This window comes from Ixodes scapularis, unplaced genomic scaffold, assembly GCF_016920785.2.
Source record: "Ixodes scapularis isolate PalLabHiFi unplaced genomic scaffold, ASM1692078v2 PGA_scaffold3__209_contigs__length_174095766, whole genome shotgun sequence".
Classification (NCBI taxonomy): Eukaryota; Metazoa; Arthropoda; class Arachnida; order Ixodida; family Ixodidae; genus Ixodes; species Ixodes scapularis.
In genome coordinates, this window is record NW_024609868.1 from 152352034 (window position 1) to 152371658 (window position 19625).

Consider the following 19625-nt stretch of genomic DNA (forward strand, 5'->3'; position numbering starts at 1 on the left):
ACTGCTTCAGGAAAACTGGATTCGAAACACCCGCAGCCAGTGCCCCCAAGGAAGTGGACAGCGAGGAACCAAACGCAGGGGCTTCGTCCTCCTCTACCATTCCCAGAGGAACTGAGCGCGATGAAAGCCAGGAAGCTCTCCTGGAAGCAGACGATCAAGACCAAGAGGCTCTTTCGGGAGCATGGCAGTTCCTGCACAGTGACGGAGTCGCTCCGGACGGTGTCGCTCTGAAGGACTTTCTCTATGGGGACTCGTGTGTCGTCGCGACGGGTCACCGATGATTGCATTGTGAAGGACGTGCTCGGCAAATCAGAAGACGATGAGAGCAAGGCGGACGCCGAAGATCCTTGCGAGGTGCCGAGCAGCCGTGAGGTGCTAGACGCGATTGACGTAATGAGGCGGTACACCAGTGCACATGTGCAACGAGATGCGATGCATGCGCTGTGGGATATTAATTGCCGTGCGACGCTGATATTGTGTTGCAGGCGAAGGTCACGGACCACTTTCATCACAAATAGAGACTGCTTCTGGTGAGTGTTTGCACCCATAACACATCTTATTGATTTTTCACGTGCTAGGTACCAAATTTCGATGTAACGAAATTTCAATGTACAAATTAAATTGCGGATTTTACTGACTTCGTTAAATCGAGGTTCAACTGTAGAACTTTTTTCTCTCTATAGCTACGCGTCAATACCATCATCATTGTGACCATTTTGCCTTGTTCATTTGCCATTCTGCAGTACAGGTCTTGCGCCTCTCCTCTAGTCTTGGTGAGCTGTGTTTTTGGACTACGCCGGCTAGGACGTCATGGCCCCATCTGTTCTTCTGCCGCCGCAAAGTTTCACTAAGAAGCGTGGGAAAAAGTTGACTATAACGCTAGAAAAGAAGGTAGCAATTCTAAAGCTAATAGAAAGTGGCCGAACGCAAGCGGAGGCGTAACCTGCAGCAAGGCACTATTGACGGCTTCTTAAAGCCCGCTTAGATATAGTAAAGGCAAGTTTTTCAATCTGCTGATTTTTCGAACTGCTCTACTACTTGGACGTTTTTTCGGTCCCTGCGAAGTCTGAAAAATTGGTTGGTGACTGTACGCAGGACAACGTCAATGACATGCCAAGAATCTTGCTGCTTCCTGAGCAGAGAAATGTCGGGGAAACTAGATTTTTAACTAGGAGCAATAGGCGCTCACTTTTTACGTTGTGTACCGATTCAATTATCCAGTGATGGAAGCAGCATTCAACCTTTTGTAGAGTTTTGTAGCAGGTAAAATACAGGTTTGAAGGAGGTGCCAACTGCTGGCGTGTCACTTGAAAATAAAAATGTGATTGCATCGACAAATGAGTTCATATCTGATAATCATTGAGGGTGTCAGTGAAGACAGATTAGTGTACCTTGGGATGGAAAAGAATCAGAAACCACGATAATGGCGATTTTTTTCACTGCAACTATTTTCTCACCTCGTTTAACGACTTTGTCTTCTGACCACCAGGCGCTGTGAAAATCTGATTAGCTCGAGAAAGCTGGCAAGCACACCTGTCAAGACTGCTTTCTGCTCTAGCCACTAAGTGACTTCAGCCACCTTGAAAGATTGCATGGTACTACACAGGTGGAGGTTCTGAAATGTGGTCAAGCTTCTTCATAACTATCGTTGCATCCACGAGAAAAACGTTCCATGCATAAGCCACTACCAGTACAGTGCAAAAGCTCAAACCTATGAAAGTTGAAACAGGCGTTAGGGGCACACTTGTGGCAGATTCGTGGGTCATTTGTTCACGACGTACGTAAAACGGTCGTCCGAGCAAGGAGTGGGAAATCACAAAGTTCAGCGGTAAAATTAAATAAAGAACACCTTGTAAAGCAGGAGGCTTGAAGCAACAAAGGTCAGATAAAGAGGACAAAACCAGTTGGCTGTTGAAGGACGGCCATATTGAAAAACCGCCGAATATGCGCTTGGCTGCCCTGTAGAGCCGAATGCGACCTTGTTTTGTTTCACCGCATGCTTTGCTCTTTCTCTCAGGCCGGCTCGGGAGAATGCTAAGACGTCGCCTTTGTTTCCCTCGTCGCCCGGGCACAAGCTGTTTGCTTGACATCTATACAAAACAGAACAGAAAGGAAAGCAGGAAGAAAGCCACGACTGTGCCGGAGGGCTCGCTGCAGCTCCTGTTCTTACGAACTTCGCTTTATTTACACGTGTTGCTAGAGTATGTACACTAATGCTCCGAACCTACTTTAGACGGTCTGCAAAAATGGGTTTTTCTACTGCAGAGGTACGGCTAGGTGGTGGAAGCATGGAGTGAAAATATCAACTGACAAACCCACTTCGTTTAAAAAATAAAAATAAAGAACAACCTGCATTGGGCAATTCACGACGGCATTCGCAGACGACGTGATGACCGTGCACGCTTAGTTGTATGTGCTGCCGACAGATGGTGCAACATGAGACACGTGAGTATGCAGTCGTCTCTGTACCCAAATAAAATAAATAAATCATCGCACTTTCAGAATTGTATGTCCCCCCCAGAGAGACTCGCGCCGACATAACAGAAAATTGCGGAAGACCATCTACTAAGCTCGGCACCGGCGCACTCTCGATGCTTTCAACATCTCTTGGTGGCACTACAACTAGGCGAGCACGTCATGACAAGAATACTCCTTATACGACCCGAGACAAGCCTTTGGAAAGTGCAATTAGTGGGGACTTCCGGGGCAATTATTCCTGCTCTGGATTCAAGTGATGGACATAAACGTTACCCCAAAAATCTGAAAACAAAAAAAAAAGAAAGTGTGCCCCTTACATGCATTTATTAGGTATATAGTCTGTCTGTATCGCTGGCTTTCAAAGCGGCCCTCGGGAAAAAGAACATCAAGTCGTTGTCGTGGACTCGGGACTTCAAATGAGTTGCACAGATCTCACTCCGTGTCACTTCTCTGCATCGCACTATGCCACGTGAAGGAGTACACTGAAGGAGGCGCTACCAAACAGGCATTCTACACAAGGGCACGATTGATTACCAAGTCGCTCAAATAGGCCTTTAAGCTCTGAAACTTCTGGCATGTCCACCATAAGGAACGACCCAGCGTCCGCCATAATGAACCACCCAGTACTCCGGCACGACTGCAGTTTCTCTCAGATGCCAGACAACAGCTCACCAACTGCTCGAGGCAGTGACCTGGGTGGTTATGCAAGACGCCGAGACGAAGGGGCCGGGACATAGCCGCCTGCTGCGATTGGTCAGTGCCACGGCGCTGACCATTCATAGCAGGCGACAATGTCCCAGTCCCTTCGTCCCGCCATCTTGCATAGACCCCAGATGGGAGTATGCATATTCCAGGCTCCACCCGTCAGCAGCAACTTTGGCGACAGTTTGATGCCTAGAAAACAGACGAGTGTGTTCAGCATTCTTACTGCCCAGGCAACAAAAGTTGTCCCGAAGTGGCAACAAATTACCCGGCGTGCCATACTGTCAGAATCCAGGCAATAAAAATGAAAGCAAAAAAAAAAAAAAAAAAACAGGAAAAAAGAAAAGCAAACATTTGCGCTGTTTAATGGCAGGGTCTCAACTCCTGGCTGGTGAAACTTCCATGGATTGTTGAGCTTGAGAGCGACCTACGGCAGAACAGGCGCCTACCGTACAGACCAGGGCTGCCTTTACACCATCAAGCGCCCTGAGCAAACTCCAAATGTAGTGCCCCCCCTCCCTTTTTATATGCTTGTACCTACTAAGTACAACATCACGCTGTCAGCAAAAACGCAAGTATTTGCCCAACACGAGCCTTTTGTCGGCCGAGAGCCATATTCCAAAAATCAATGGCGATCGAGCATTGTCAACGTGCCCACTAAGAAAACGAAAGCTAAAAAAAAAAATTAAACAGACGTGTGCGGCGGCGCCTTCCCACTGATAGTGTTCTGTGCGATTGCTCAGGTCAGCCACGCCTAAGGCTGGTCCACCGTTGCGCCACTACCCTTCCACAACGTTACTGGGCACGAACCGAGGGTCCACAAATGAGGACGCGGCAAGCACAACAGCTGAAGGGACGTTCCGGGTACCGCGGCGCAGCAAGTTCCCCCCCCCCCTACCTGTGCAAAGAGCTCCTGCTGCTGGCGCAGCAGCTCATCCTCGGGAATACCCAGGTTCTCCAGGCGCGTGCTCTGGCGCCGGCGCTTGGCCGCCACCGCCTTGCAGTCCTTGAGCACCGCCTCTGCGTCCTGCCGGTAGGCGCCAAACCCCAGGCTGTCCAGTGCTGGTCACCGAAAAATGGGACAAGTCAGAGGGCTCCTCCGCTCAACGAGGCATTGGGGCAAAGACTACGGTCTGCCGCAGGTGGGGGAGGACGAGGCTCTCGTCCCGTCGTGATTGGAGGTTTCCTCCCCTCCGGCATCTGCTCTACCGAAGTGAAAGAGCAAAGGGCTTTCTGGAAGGGGCCTGTCCCGCTTTTCTTACCCCATGAGTCTACAGAAGCTGCGCTTCCGAGTATTGGCGATTCGGCCACCTTGCCGCTTAAAGTCGTCGTTACCACTCGTCCAAAGCTAAAGGAAACGCCTCCTCGTCCTCCAAAAGTGTCGGAACGGCCCAGGACGGAGCGAAACAACGTTGCCCGAGCTTCGTGACTCGCCGTCTGAAGCTCAGGAAGTCAAGTTTTCTAACCGCGACAGTCTCCGAAAGACCCTTCGCTAAATTACTTGAGCGACACGGAGAATCCTGGGAAAGTAGGTATGTGCGCTACGCACGGTCCCCTCACTAGTCTGAAAGATTCCGAGTCAGTAACCAAAATAAGGCACCGGACGAATGCGTGTGCGCGGTGCCATTCGTTTCAGTGTTTCGCTTTAGAACATGTATCGCTGTGGACACCTGCGCGTGTGGCACGTGTTAAGGTCCATTTGCAGGATCGCATTCGACTGCGACTGGCCGAAACGAGACCGATTTTCGAGCCTTTCACGGCGGCTTACGACCGGCTACATTGCTGTGCAGCCGGTCGTAAGCCGTCGTGAGAGGCTTAAAAACCGGTCTTTTCTCGATCAGTCGTAGTCAACGTTACTAAAACACTCAGTTGGGAAACTCGCCGACGAAACCTAGGCCGCTGGCGTCCACCGAGACCGAGCTAAATACGACAACAGCGCCACTCTTTATCATTTGTCTGTACTGTGGTCACCTTGAGCTTTTAGAAAGCATGGTTTTGCGTAAAAACAAACGGAAATGACTCTTTTTGTATGAAATTTATTGGAGTTTTGTACAAAATCAAGGGTGTGTGATGTTTTTATAATCTTTAGTTTGCAAGGTTTTGCGGCACAATTAATATTGTTTTTATACAACCATGCCTCAGCGGTGCTTTCAGGTAGCGCGTCCCGACCTAGGTGCATTTTAACTTTGGTAGTAAGACGCAGCGCGTCCGCTGGGGAGACGGGGGTGGCACTCCTGTAACCTCTTTCGCCGTATCTGTTTCGGCACCAAAATGACCGATTTAAGCCAAAATAGACGTCACGTGCAGTTCCTCGAGTGGCCGCTGCAGGAGAAATGGTGGCGTTGTGTTCGCCATTAGTTCGGTGCTCGAAGACAGATCGGGGACACTTTCTCAGAGCAGTTTCTATGGCAGTTTCCCAACCGAGTGTTTTAGTAACGTTGGTCGTAGTCAAATGCGAGTGTGTGAATGGGCCTTAACTACACTCGCAACGTGCTCCTCGGTGCTTTGGACATTTAGCAAACGATGCGCGACATAGTTTATATAGACAAGGTGAAAAACACTGTTCCCTTTTCTCCATAGTAACTCCCTGTACAATAACTACTGTATTTATTAAGGCAAAAGACTTATAGCTCTCATCATTCAGTCGACCTTAAAAGTCCTTAAGTGAAAACATGTTGCAAAACAAAAGGTACCAAAACGTTTACGTGACCACTCAGGCGAATAAGATGCAACAAAATTAAGAAGGATGACAAAGCGAATCAAGAGGAATCAAAGTGAATTAAGAGGAATTAAGAGGAATTGAAGAGTAATCAATGGGAATTAAGAAGAACTATAAAGTGAATAACGTCGAAAAAGAGAATGTGAAAAAAGAGAAGGTGAAACAAAGTAAATCATGTGTCTGTCTTTAATGCATTGGCGCTTGGGCTTTCGCCTTCAAGTCGTCTTAGAGATAACATAAGAGACCCTGTGAATTTCCGAAATAGACCCGCATTCTTTTCTTCTTTCTCAGCACATCTTTTAATATCATTGCTGTTCTCAGATTTGAAATTTTACTCTGCTACGGTGAAACAAATATACTCAGTTAAAGTTTCTCCCCCGTGCTTTCCTCTTGTTGGTCTGTGGTTGTGGGGATTTCGGTCATTCTGAACAGTTATGTGTCGGCTGCTCGACGGCGTCTGGCACCCGTGCCAGTGATACGGCGGTACTTTTGATTTGCAGCAGCGAGCAGTGGCATTGGCCTTTTGGTTATCAGTCTATTTTGTCCGCCAGTACGCTGAGCACGTGGCATTGTGTCCATTGCTCGGCTCTTTGGTGCTCTAATTCCAGCGGCAACAGCTCTGCCAAGTTCTTTGGGCTCCCGAAGAATGAAAGGTAAAGACAGGCGCTGCTTTCTTCTTTAGGCTATACAGTTCCGGATTGTTAAAAACTTCATGTTAGTAGAGTTATTCCAGAAGGTGAGAAGGAACAAGCCATTGAAGTTTAATTGATGAGCGGTATGGGGGGACCGATGTTAGCGCACCACGGCTCGATAGTACATGGATCACTGTCGCAAAGCTGAATGTGTTTAACAGACCTTTTGCCAGATTACCCAAGCATCAAAAAGAATGCCAGAAACGTACCTAGGTACACGCGCCGTGCTACTGGTGTCTTCCCCTCACACAGTTTGAAAGAAAAAAATCTAAAACAAATGGCACTTCGTATGCATATTCCACGGATGGTTTATTTAGGTTATTCAAATCATTTCTACAGGAAAGGCAAGCATGTGCAGTGCGTGTACCTACGTTCCCAACATCCTCTTTGATGCTTGGGTAATTTAGCGAAAGGTCTATTGCAGGACGGCTAGGTTGGACATTTACATGTATGTTCCAAGAGGTAACGGAAGTGATGCAATGGAATCTGATTGGTAGAGCCAATAGACCGATCTCACAAAGTTTTCGGCGCACGTGTGTCACTGCAATAACTTTAGCTCACGGGAGGCAGACGGCTGTGCATGCGAGGGCTCGTGCCTTCTCGTGCTCTACACGCAAACAGCTCCAGCAGGGCTGTCGCACGTGTAGGGAGTCTAGAAGTTCCCTCGATGCATTGCGGCAGCGGTGGAGTAGTGAAACCGGCTGGTGAGATCGGTCTATTGCCTCCACCAACCATACGCCATTACATCGCTTTAGTGACCTCTTAAAACATGCATGTAAATGTGCAATGTAGCAATCCTGGTCTGTGAATATTTTAGTAGTAGTTTCGTTTAGATTTTGTTAGTTTGTTGTGCCGTGAAGTGAAAAAATTTTGCTGGATAAAGCCCATGCCTAATAAAAAAGATAACTTGCAAAAGAAATTTGGACGGAAGCTCAGACTGGCAACATGAAATGTCACCCATCTTAAGCTGCAAAACACCAGCGCCTGTGTGCACTTTGCATTCATTGATTTACGATTTAATGAGAAGCGACTATCACTGTGCACACACTGCTGCCGAGCCAATCTCAATTGAGTGATGCAAAGTCAAGCGCAAGCGTTCCACAAGTGTCAGACATTTGCAGAAAAAAATATGCACACACCTTTTTTGTAAAAAAAAATGGCTAAGCCCTTCTTTACCTTTTCCCATGGTCTGGCGACATTGTTGCCATGACGACAGAGCCCGCCTTTTTGTCTGGTTTCTTGTCGATGTTTTACACACCCGCCACCCGTTAGAATTTGGCATTGCAGTCTGCAATTGGAGTTCCAATGGAAGGTATAGAAAGATTCCGGGCGTTGCTGTAACCACGGCATGGAGGCATGTGGCAGACGAGATAATCGAGCGACATCATCAGGAGTAATAGACCCTGGTTCTGTCCCACCACAGTAGCAGCCATCACACTATTTTGCAAATTTTTCTCGTAACTGTTAGCTCCTGACATAGCTGACACAGTCTGGAAATTCAAACGATGACAGGGCTAGCACGGTTGGCAGAGCTCAGGCAATACTACGAGCCAATGGGACCAAATAAAGCGACAAAAGCGCGACGTGGAATTCTATCTGAACGTGCTCTTTCATCAACCTAACCGATAAAGCGAAGCGAATTCCCCTAGATTTGCACTTTTAGTATGTGCGTTTGCGATTGTTTGCATTTGAGCCTTTGACGGTGCTCTGACCTAAGATGAAGCAAACTATACGGTGGATAGAGAAGCTGTGAAATGCATACTTGTACCACTTTAACTTTCATCTACTTCTCTAAATATTAGAATAGACCAATAAAACATTTTTTGCTTCACTCGAGCTTACTTCGGCGCAGACATTGCGCAATTCTTAGCAAAAATGGTGCTTTGGCACAAGATGTAGCACTCGCTAGTGGCGCAATTTGGCGCAGCACCTCCGTCACGGCAGACTTTGCTCCGCCATTGTTTTTCGACCGACGTGTCAGTCTGAAAACAATTTTATTTTCTCTTAGCGACTGGGAGCTGTGAAGTTTCCTTCCTCTTTCGCTCGGGGAATGCAGGAGCGGTCACAGTCTAAGCTAGAGTGAAAGGGGCCGTGCAACGATATTTGCTTGCAATGTTTTTCACTTTACCCAAGCTTACTGACACTATTTGGACCCAAGTATACTCGCACGCAACGCCACAGACAAAGAAAATTGGTTGTTGCGGCGCGAATTTAAGGACGAACGCAAGCATATTCTTTCAATCTCTCGTTTGCAAAACTTGATGCCGTAGCGGGGGGGCAGTAATCCCCAGTGACAATATTTGAATGCGACTGATAGATGGCTCGTCAAGCTGCTAAGCGCAACTTTTTTTTCCAAGCCCCTCCATCAGTATTTTTACAAGGTGGAAATAAACTCATTTGGTTTGATTTAAGATTAGACCCGAGCATTATGTGAGCACTCAATTTAGGCTCGTGATAGTCTATGGCTCGACAAGCATTTGGGTAGTAGCATCTGTCCAATCGCTACAATGACGACAACAGTCGAACGATAACTATGTCTGGAACTCAGCTCGTCTCCAGCGCCTTGCCAACCCCAGCACGTGGCTACAAGCAACATTGGCGGCATTTAACCGGCTCCAGTTCACGTGGCGGCTTGTTCTGACTGCGTGTTGAGGGGCTGAACGCTGCTCATTTTTCTTTAATTTTTTCCATGACTTCTATTGCATATGGTGAAAATGAATGCGCGTTTCATAGGTCATTGATGTCAGGGATTTGTTCTAAGCGGTTTTTGCACAAAGTAAAAGATTATGGCATTGTCCCTTTAAGATTAAGATCGCACTTGGTGGAACCAGAAACCAACATCTTGCAAGTATCACTGAACCAGAGTCAAACAAAAACAAAATAAAAAGTTCCTGAACTCGAACTGGAACAATGACAAGGTCAACACCCTGAAAACGTATGCGGACTATCAAAAACTACAAGCGAAAATTGCAACGGTCGCATAACTCGCAGACACATCGAACAGGCATTCATAACATGGCTTCACCTCATCGCATAGAATTATTCTTTTCACTTTCAGTTCTTCTACTATAGAAATAATAACCGAAGTAAGCCAGGTAAACAATAGAGAGTTTTAGAATAACGTACGCAATTTTAGCGCACGCTAGCGCTAAATTTAGCGCTTGTATTAGCGCACGCGACGCGAGAGAGTTTTAGAATAGCGTTTCTCCGTCGCGGCGCAAAAGCCCAAGCATCTCGCGCTTGCGACGCCACCAAGATGCAGTGACAATTTTTATTTCACACACGAAATGCTCTAACTTAAGAAAAAACAAGTTTTTTAGTCCAGAGTATTATTTTAGATTTGTTTAAACGTGAGAATGCGACGCGAGCGGTTGACCGGTCGTGTCCGCTTGCGTCGCCTCGGCAAAAGAGGTCTCGTGTACTGACCTTCGCACATCGTACCTTCGCCGAGAAATGTTCGCGCGTCACAAGCATCAAGCTGTCGGTGATCGTTGTCAAACCGAGTACAATGTCGTCCCGTATTGAAAATCGCAGTCACGAGGATGCCGCCGACGTCGCACTCACGACGCCGCCAAAGCAGCCGCTGACATAATCCTGGAAGCCGCCATTTTTTTTCAACTCTGCTCGTCTTGGCTTTAGCCAACTTCTCATCACGAATCCTCCTTGGAGAAGCGCAAAGACCCTTTGCGTACGCACGCTATTTCCGAGAAATAGCGCACGCTAAAATTGCGCACGCAAAGCGCAAAATCTGGTTTGCGTTCGGAGCATGCGCAGTGGCGACGACGCTATTCTTTGCGCACGCAAAGCTTTTGCGTGCGCTATTCTAAAACTCCCTAATGTTTGGAAAAGACGCGTCCATTGCCAACAGTGTTCCCATGCTGTTTGTCTTGCAGCAATGAAAGACTGCGCAACAGAATGGCAATGCCTGCGAGCCGTTGTCACATAAACTAATGCTCTTCTATCGAAAACACAGTTGCCGAACTGCGCTACAGAGGGGGGCTCTTCCGAGTGCTTACTACGAGGGGTCACACGCTCCGCATTAGGCGACACCACCATTGTCAGCTACCCTCCTCTGTGCTTTCGGGGAACTAACTATTTCAACATCAGAGAGACTGTTCAATTAATAACGCATTTACTGCGCGTCGCTGTGCATATCGAAACAAGTGCCAAAGTTGCAAAAAGAAGGATCTCCGCATACACTCTGCATTTACTGTAGGTTTGCCTAGATTTCACAAAGCAGTCGACAAATAAAAGCTTTACACGTTTCACTGTGTGTCAAAGCACAGAGCTCGTGGCATGCAGTTCTTGTTCAAAACTTGCAGCTAGCAGACGGCAAGTGCATGACGCGCCAACGTCGCCACCACTACGAAAAATCTGACGCTCTCCATTGTAGAGCGGCTATGGGAAGTTCCACGGTTGAAGTGATCTACTAACACTAGCCATGGCGGCATCGAATGATGGAGGAGAAAGATTCCGGGTTCCTTGCCGTGTCCCGTAGATAAACTGCAAACACGGTCGAGGCTCTGCACACTTGCTGCACATAGATCACTACTTACAATCAAATGAAACTCCACGAAACATCAGTGTTTTGTGACGCTGCAATGTCGCACGACACCACAACGCCATGGGACATGAGCCTACACGAAATACACCAGTGATCCACCGCGAAACCTCGCCAACACGGCGACTCTAGCGGGGACGCACCTCCGAGCACGTGGTCGGCCGAGATGGTCTTCTTCTGCTGGCGGTTGCAGATGTCGTTGGCCTCGGTGGACAGGTGGTGGATGAACTCGGTGCAGCAGGACAGGATGAGCTCCCGGGCCTCATTGGCAATGCGGATGTTGGGCAGCAGCTCCTTGATCATCTTGTTCATGGCTGCCCGGGGGATGGTCAGCTCCTCCTCCTCCCCCGCCGCAGGGCCGCCCGTGCCGTCTGACGGGGACACGCGCATCGAGACGCCGCAAGACGACGAGTGAGCTTCCGGAGCCTGAGAAGGGCTCCGGCAAAAGCCCAATTTTACAAATGCAGTACCTACCACTCTACGACTCTCAACTTTTAAAGCTCAGCTCTTAGTCCCCCCTTTCCGTGTTTCGCAGCACCGGCGTAACCAAGCTAAATTTAGTGGGAAAATCGAACTCAGGCGACCTCGACACCAATTCAATTCCCTGCTAAATTTTGTGGAAAAATTCAGTTTCTCTGCTAGAATCAGCGGGAAAATCAACGTCACATGACCTCAACACCAATTCAATTCCCCACTAAATTTAGCAGGGAAATTCAGTTTCTCCGCTAGATTTAGCGGACAAATTCAGTTTCTCCGCTAAATTTAGCGGGGAATTAAATTGGTGCTGTGATGCGACGTCAATTTTCCCGCTAAATCTAGCGGAGAAACTGAATTAGTTCATAGGTGCGTACGGAGGGGGATAAGGGGCATACCCCCCCTCCTCCTCCTCAAGAGCTGCGCTCTAATTTCGCATTATAAATTTGTTTTCGTCTCATTTTTTCCTCCATAATTTCGGTTGCTTTGTCTTATACAACGGTGAAGATCATGTGCGTATCTTTTTATAGCTATGAACATTAAGTGCGCAACATCTATGCTGCATCACCATTTACGACAAAGAACCTTCCAATGGTCCGCTCTTCTGGCGGTTCGAAGACCATCAAAAGTGTTGCGGAACACGTCCGCTCTCGCACCGCAGCGCCAGCCAAACAAAGTGTGATCTAGACAAATGTGCAATGTGGCAACTTTTTGTGTGCACAACCATACAGAGATGGGGTGCGACTTGTAGACCGGGAAATATGGTGAATAACAATGATTTGTATGAGCACGAGGCGTTTAAACACTCGCAGCCCTTGAGGCGTGGCTCTGTCAAATCGCACAGAGTTGAAATGAAACGGAGAGGCACGGAGATCAAACTGGAGTGCCCGGGTCCTGCAACGCAGGCTTTCGCTCCGAGGTATGGTGTGCCAACACGGTTGACCACATCTGCAAACCAGCTTCCAATAGCAAATGAGACGCCTAAATAAAGACTGCTCAGGAATCGTGGCGCAAGCCCCAAGAAAAGGATCGCCTAATTGTGCATTGTAAAGTAACCACAAGCTAGATTAAACAAAAGCTGCCGATTTTCGGGCCTACTCATTTAATCAAGTTCCACGAGGATTTTTAAAATTTTTTTTTACAAATTAGTTTTTCTAAGCAAAATTTAGTGGTTTTTACCGCATTCCATTTATTCTCAATTGGATTAAGTTTGCAAAGATAGTGCAGGAGCAGACTGAGACACTATAATTTTCATTCTTTTATGCGCCTCACCTCAATTAAATGCCCTACAAAGACACGGTGTTGGGACCAGCGTGCACTGCTGCCATGGGACAGAAACGACAACCATAAAAAGCAGCCGGAAATGACGCTACAATAAAAATTACATCCCTTAAACTTGTTCAGAGATTCGGTATGCTAACATGCTGGGGGTATTTGTGGTTCTCATAACTCTCCCTAGCTCTAAACTTTGCATTCCTTCGTGATAGTTCTAGCTCTCCTCTGAATTTTTTTTCCTTCCGTCGGGCTTTGCACAAATCTTGCAGCGCATGCGAGGGAACCTGAAATTTTGAGAGCTGTGCTGCTCCATTGTATGGAAACAATGAAGAATGACGGGACAATGAAGCCACGACTCCGACGTCCTCTCGGTAAGGCCCATCCACTTTCATAGCTATTTTAACTTGGCAGAACAATAACACTTAAAAAAATATAAACAGATTGGGAAATCTTGGATGGTTGTGAAAGGTGTGCAGGGGGAAGATAAACAAAGCAGAAGACGAGAAAGGAGTGGGCAGTGTCGGTTGCGGCTGGTTGCATGACCAGACATTTTGCATGTTTTACGAGCATGTTGAGGTGCAATGGTGTTCGCTGCTCGCCACACCCGTCTATTGCTGCCCAGACCAAACATAACTAAAAAAAACTTTCAATTGGGTACGAAGTTTAGGAATAAATGAAAGTGCTTTATGAAGCATGTATTGTATGTTAAAAGATGTTCTCCTTGCATGTGTAGCATTCTTTCTCTCCTTGCATTCTCGAGCAAAGTTGGCTGGGGTATTCATGGTTCCCATAATTCTCCATGGCACTCACTGGTGGCACTGGCATTTGCAAAATTGGCCATTGGCCAACGCTGCTCGAACTTTCACATTTACACTTCGTTTTCTCCACAAAATTGAATTTGCCTGTGATACTTGTAATGTCGGGGCTGTTTAATTTTGTCACAAGGACACACCAAGTGACGAGTGCTTGCCAAACACGCTACACTGAAAATTTGCCTAGTTATAAAAATGCACAAAATAACACATCCAAAATTGACGAATGAAAAAATAAAAAAAGAAGATAACCTAAGCATTGTGTCACAGTAGTCTTAAAGGGACTGTCCAGTCAAATTTTGTATCCGAGAAAACAATTGAATACCATTGTTATTGCCTCGAGACGCATTTTATGTGCAATATCTTAATTTCATATGCCCCTCTGCATGAGCAACTGAATTTATACTGCTCCAATCGCACTCTAGCGTAAACGGTGCTGTCGGTGGCAACATTGGAGCTCTGACGTCACACAACACAAAGCGAGCATCTCTGTCTCGTTGTTTACCTGCAAGTGAGCGCCTCAGAGTGTTTCGGTTTTGTTGTTGTGTTCGACTTATTTCGTGGTTGGGTTAGATTTTCGTTGCGCGGTTGGGTGCCACAACCACCGGGCAGCACATGCGAGCCAAGACATGACATTCCACGCTTGTCCGCGAGACGAACAGTGACGAGCAAAATGGATTGTCGCCATGCGTAGGGACTGGGTTCCCGTCAAGATTGAGATCCCGCTTATGCAGCAATCATCTCACAGAAGAGAGCTACGAGCTGAGCCCTAAGCAGACAGAAGGCCCGTAAGCTGAAGTGTAATGCTGTGCCAACGATATTAAACTACGTCCATTCACTCCTCGCCCAAAATCAGAATAATCAATTTGATTATGCAGCGAAACCGAAACCAACAGCTAGACCACTTGGAAACGATACCAGAAGTTGTGGTTAGCACGCGTGCAGCCAAATTGTGTTTGACCAGCATGTGAAATTAGAGCGTGGCTACAATTCACCAAGCTCGTCCAAGTCAAGTGACGACATGCATTTGAACGATTCGCCATTTGCCTTCGACCCGCGGACATCGCATCCGAGGGAACAACCCGCAGCCTCATCACCGAACCCGTGGATCCGCCGTAATGTGTACTCAGATGCCACTTCGTGTACCTAGTTGCCGCTTCAAAGGCGAAATCTGCATCCTTTGCTTTGCAAGCGCACCTAGTTCGATCGGTGGCCGTCGCAATTGTGCTTGCGCGAAACGGCATATGTTTGCTCGAACCTTATGGCTGTTTTCGAGTAATATCTTGCTAAAAGGTGTGCATTTTTTTGCACACGCTTAGGAACTGCATTAAAAGAACCATATTTCCGTTGGGCACAGCCTCGGAGACTATATAATTCGAAACAAAATACAAGACATCCGCCGACCAACGCTTGTTATCCCGACCATCCGACAAACCTTTGAGCTTTGTGACGTCACGCAGCAGCTACGGATGTCAGCCACTGACACTGGCGAAATTCGGGGTGCAGTTTCGTACATACGCTCATGAAAGGTTTAATTAATAACAGGAGATCATATATCAAACTAAAAATATGAAGGCTCCCTCGACGCAACGAGCGCAAAAACTTAGGTACTACCGGTTTCGACCGGAAAATCGCTTTAATAGTAAAGCGGAAGCACCTCCCACCTCTCCCCACTTTAGCAGAGCGAACGCTGGAGAGAAGGTAGCCTCCTGTCCAGCGTTCTTTCTGCTAAAGTGGAAAGGATTAGGGGTAACTTCTACTTTACACTCCACCTGTCACCGACTAGAGTAGTAACATGCTTTGAAACTTGAGTCACGTACAAACGAGAGGAAGCTTTCGAACGAGCTGCACGAACGCTCACTGACCGGCACTCTCATCGCACAAAATCAGATAGAAGTTAGATGAAAAGCCTGCAACATATTGGATCAATTTAACACATACGCGGGTGCACACCTGTCTCGCTTGTAATCGCGCGGAGAAAAACAACAGCTGCGAAGGAGACTCACCTTTCTTCAGCGTCAGCTCTGCAGCGTGTCTCGAATTCATGACGGTGACAGGAGATGATGTTCCAACAAGGTCTTCAGCACTCCGCATCAACTGTCTAATACAAAAAGAAAAAGAGTTCACGAAAAGTTAGCTCGGCGGCAAACAAAAGAAAACAAAAACGGGTTTCCTACGGAAAGCATATGAAGCGATCGCTTGACGTCCGGACGCAGCAATTCTAAAATTCGCGAACACTTTCAAAGAAAAAGCGAAGAAAAGAAAAGTTTGGGCGCTGAGCGGAAATATTTAAAATACGAGGAACCTAGTTTATAGAGTATCGGGTGTTTTGTAGAATTCGGGAACGGGAACCCCCGACTCGGTAACCTATTTACAAAACTGGCTTTTGAATATTGCAGCGCTAGGAAAACACGCGTGTTCGCGCAATAAACACCTGTCAACGCAACCTGCGGCTGGAAACGCCGCCTTACCGGCGCAAAACAAAGCGGAGAAGCATAGACCGAAAGGAAATCACGGTTTAAAACCAAAACAAAGAGAGCACACCGCGACAAAACTTGAGACCTCGCAGGGATCAGCGCTTCGAGGACGCATGACTTTCTTGAAAGCGGGGCATCGTAAGCCTAACACGGTTGCTCCGATAACGGATCGTCTTCGGCCGTCCAAACAGGCGCACATGCACGCAAAAGTCGTTTATAAAGATACCGACACTTACCGCTGTACTTCCAGATTAAATTGCACCTATTTAGCAACTTCATAAGGCGTAGAGACGACGAAAGGCGGGAGACATCAAATCTCCAGCCCGGCCGTGAAGTAGCAATGTCCGCCATTTATTCTCCGAGTGCTGTGCACCAGATTGCCATTTAGTGGCGCCATCTGGGTGTCAAAGACACCACTAATTGTTTACTCAATGCCCGCCAGGGTAGATGTAAGTTTCGGTTTCGATATCGTCCGTCGACAGAAGCCTCTTAAAGGGACAATGAAGGCAGTTTCGGAGATCTTTTTGGCGATTGAACTGGGTTCCAGGCACGTCTCAGGACACGTTGCCCAGATTTCAGCCGAAACCGGCGCTTCTGTGCCGCGCAAATCAATTAAACAGTCGCGGTAATAATCGTACCGGGATCGACTGGGGCGACGCCCCAAGAGTTGCGGGAGAAGCCAGGAGAAGCGGAGCTCACGTGACCGATGCGGGACCAACAAGGAGGCCAAGGTGGTGGTGGTGGTGAATACGTTTATTTAAAGAGAAAAAAAAAAAATATCTCTGGAGACTCGAAGTTTTCATGACGCGGTGGCCTCAAGGCTTGGCATCGTCTCCTCGGTTAAAGGTGTTAGATGGAGTTTCCCAGGTCTCCCTCAGAAATATACTCTAAGAGAGATCTGAGGATCCTGGTCTTGCGTGAGGTGTCGCCCGCTGGGTGCGTCCAGTCCTGCAGTTTTGAAGGTCTTTCGTCATTCGCCATCTTACTGAAGATGAGTGTTCTGAGGGTGGAGAGGGCCACACATTCCCAGAGTATGTGTTTAAGTCTGGGAATGGATTCCTCGGCTTGACACCGCTGGCATCTGGGGTCGGGAGGGACAGCGTAGGGTTGTTGTTTCTTAAGTCTTGCCAGGTCCATTTGGTATCTGAACCTGGGTGTGACTGCTCCTCCTGTGCGTATGCGGCGGAGGATCACCGATTCTTTTCTCTTGAATTCTTCCCTAGGGAGAGGATGTTGTTCTGGGGTCCATGATCTTGCCAGAAGATGTTTTCGTGTCTTCTGGGCTAACCTGAGTTCCTCCCTTGGATCGTATGGGGGAAGCTCAGAGTCTTGTTGCTGTGGTGTTGAGCCTGCCGTGGAGGACTGAGACAACAGGGACGGCTGTGTGAGATTCCTCATCGCCTGCTGTGCAGCCTCATGGGCTAGCTCGTTGCCCGAAATGCCTTCGTGCCCGGGAGTCCACTTGACATTAATTTGAATTTTCTTGGATCTGTATAGTGAGATTGCGAAGGCGAAGATAGCGTCAATGGTGGGGCTAGAAGAGGAGCTGTATTTCTTGAGTTCTCTGATGGTGTCTTGCGAGTCGGTATAGACGATTAGCTGTTGTTCGTCTTGTAGATGGGGTACTGCCCCTCGGATGGCTTGCAACACCGCCTCCCGTTCGGCGAAGCCCGGCGTGTGGTGGCCTCGAGGGTTACCTTGAGTCTCTGTCCAGGTCGCATTCCCTTGGATGTATGTGGCTGCTGTTGCCCAACCCATAGAGGAGATGCTGGCGTCCACATAGGCGATCATGTTTTTTTCGTCCTCCACAAGCTTAGCCAGCTCCTTCTTGTGCATGCGAGCGTAGTGTTCTCGTCTTTTCTTGTGCCGCGCAGCGTCCATGTTTCTTGGGAGAGGTTTGCACCCGTGAGTTACGTCAATGAGTTCCCACGGCGCTTTGCTCGGCGATATGGGGGCCTCTTCTTGTATCTCGATTCCCATGTACTTAGCAATTTTTCTTCCCTCGGTTGTATGTTGTAGACGGGATAGCTGAGCCTCCTTCTGTTGGTTCATAAGGTCTGTGAGTTCTGGGAGGAAGGAGCGCGACGTCACAAGAAACGCGTCAGCGATTGGTCGAAACGAGAAACGTGCCCTCGGTCACGTTTTGGTTCGCGATTTTTAGAAATACTGTTCTAATTTCCACTTGAATAACCATCAAAAGCATAAATCGGATCGGAAATGATTACTAAACCGTAAATAAAGCAGCATCATTGTTTTTTTTTCTTTGCTACGCTGGACGCGAAACCGGCAACGAGCAACTATGGGCCAACAAAATAAAATTAAAAAAGAACACGGTACTCGAAAGATTTTGCAAAATGGTAGCGTAGATGGCTGTCTAACGGTCGACTGAAGACCAGTATTCGTTTGGGCGACGCTAGTTTTCACGTGTGGATTGCTGTTCGTGTTCTTTGACGACGAAAAGAGGACGTCCGCGGAGCAACCGAATCCCGGAACGGCGGGATCGCTGCCGCTTTCCCTTCGGCATCTCCCCCGCGTCCGTCCTTCGGCATGCGGGCCGCTCGTTGCCGGCTGGGCGGTCTCCGTCGTGTGATGGCAGAGGCCGCCACGCACGTACTCCCGTTCCGTTGGTGTTCGGTCACTGAACGGAAGCTCGAACTCGCTCGCGAGAGCGGCATTCGTCCATGTTGACAGAGTCGGCGCAACGACCGCGCCACCGCGCTGCTATAACCCACCGCGGTAACCAGAGTCTCGATCTCCTAAATACTACCGATACCGACTATTCACACTTGACGTCACTCCCTACGTCACCTCCGTTTTCGGAGGCCCAGAAACGAGACTGGAGATGGTTCAGTTTCGGTTTCTTTACATCTTTCGGAGGCACATAAATACGCGTCATAAATGTCTACAAAAAATTGGGCGGCATGCTATGTTCTCAAAAAGCATTAAAACACCATTTGAAAAAATTAAATAAAATCGTCTTCATTGTCCCTTTAACTGCATTTCTTCTACAGAAGCACGGTTCCACCGTGTACAGAAGGAATGCTACAGAAAACAAATATCGTATGTGTACTAGGAGGGGGCACGTTGCAATATGTGTGAAGCCTAGTCATAAAAAGTTTAAACGATGTTGCGCGGGTCCCTATCATTTCGTCGAAACTCGTTTCGTGGACAACTTTTCGTGGACACACGTTTCATGGACGCACGTTTCGTCGACAGTCTGACGTTTCATCGACAATCGTTTTGTCGACAGCACCACCGTAAAACGTTTCGTCGACAAACTTTTTTTTTTTTTTTTTTTTTTTTGCGGTTTCGAAAGGAATGCCGGAAACTTAAGGTACATGTAAAATAATTTAATTATGACTTTGTTCTTGAGTGAGGGCGATGAAAAGGACATGCTGGATCGCGAAATGAACGGGGTAGCAGAACGAAGAGAAC

The 19625-nt window shown here is 47.8% G+C and overlaps 2 protein-coding genes across 3 annotated transcripts in view; both read right to left on the reverse strand.

Annotated features, from left to right (window-relative positions):
• Nucleotides 1-16564, reverse strand: part of LOC120847666 (protein Dr1) — a 29240-nt gene extending 12676 nt beyond the window's left edge. The window contains exons 1-4 of one of the 2 annotated variants that reach the window (XM_040219531.2): nt 16427-16564; nt 15720-15814; nt 11296-11523; nt 4079-4242 (exon numbers count right to left, since the gene is read on the reverse strand). In XM_040219531.2, coding sequence (XP_040075465.1) covers nt 4079-4242; nt 11296-11523; nt 15720-15807 — 480 coding nt within the window. In that variant the 5' untranslated portion in view covers nt 15808-15814; nt 16427-16564. Of the gene's footprint in view, nt 1-4078; nt 4243-11295; nt 11524-15719; nt 15815-16257; nt 16397-16426 lie in introns of those variants that run through there. The other variant, XM_040504219.2, reaches the window with a different exon arrangement.
• Nucleotides 16565-16937: 373 nt separating this feature from the next.
• On the reverse strand, nt 16938-18261 carry LOC115318495. The gene has a single exon (XM_040219506.3). The coding sequence runs from the start codon at nt 18240-18242 to the stop codon at nt 17040-17042; it is 1203 nt and encodes a 400-aa protein (XP_040075440.1). The 5' UTR covers nt 18243-18261; the 3' UTR covers nt 16938-17039.
• Nucleotides 18262-19625: the final 1364 nt, after the last annotated feature.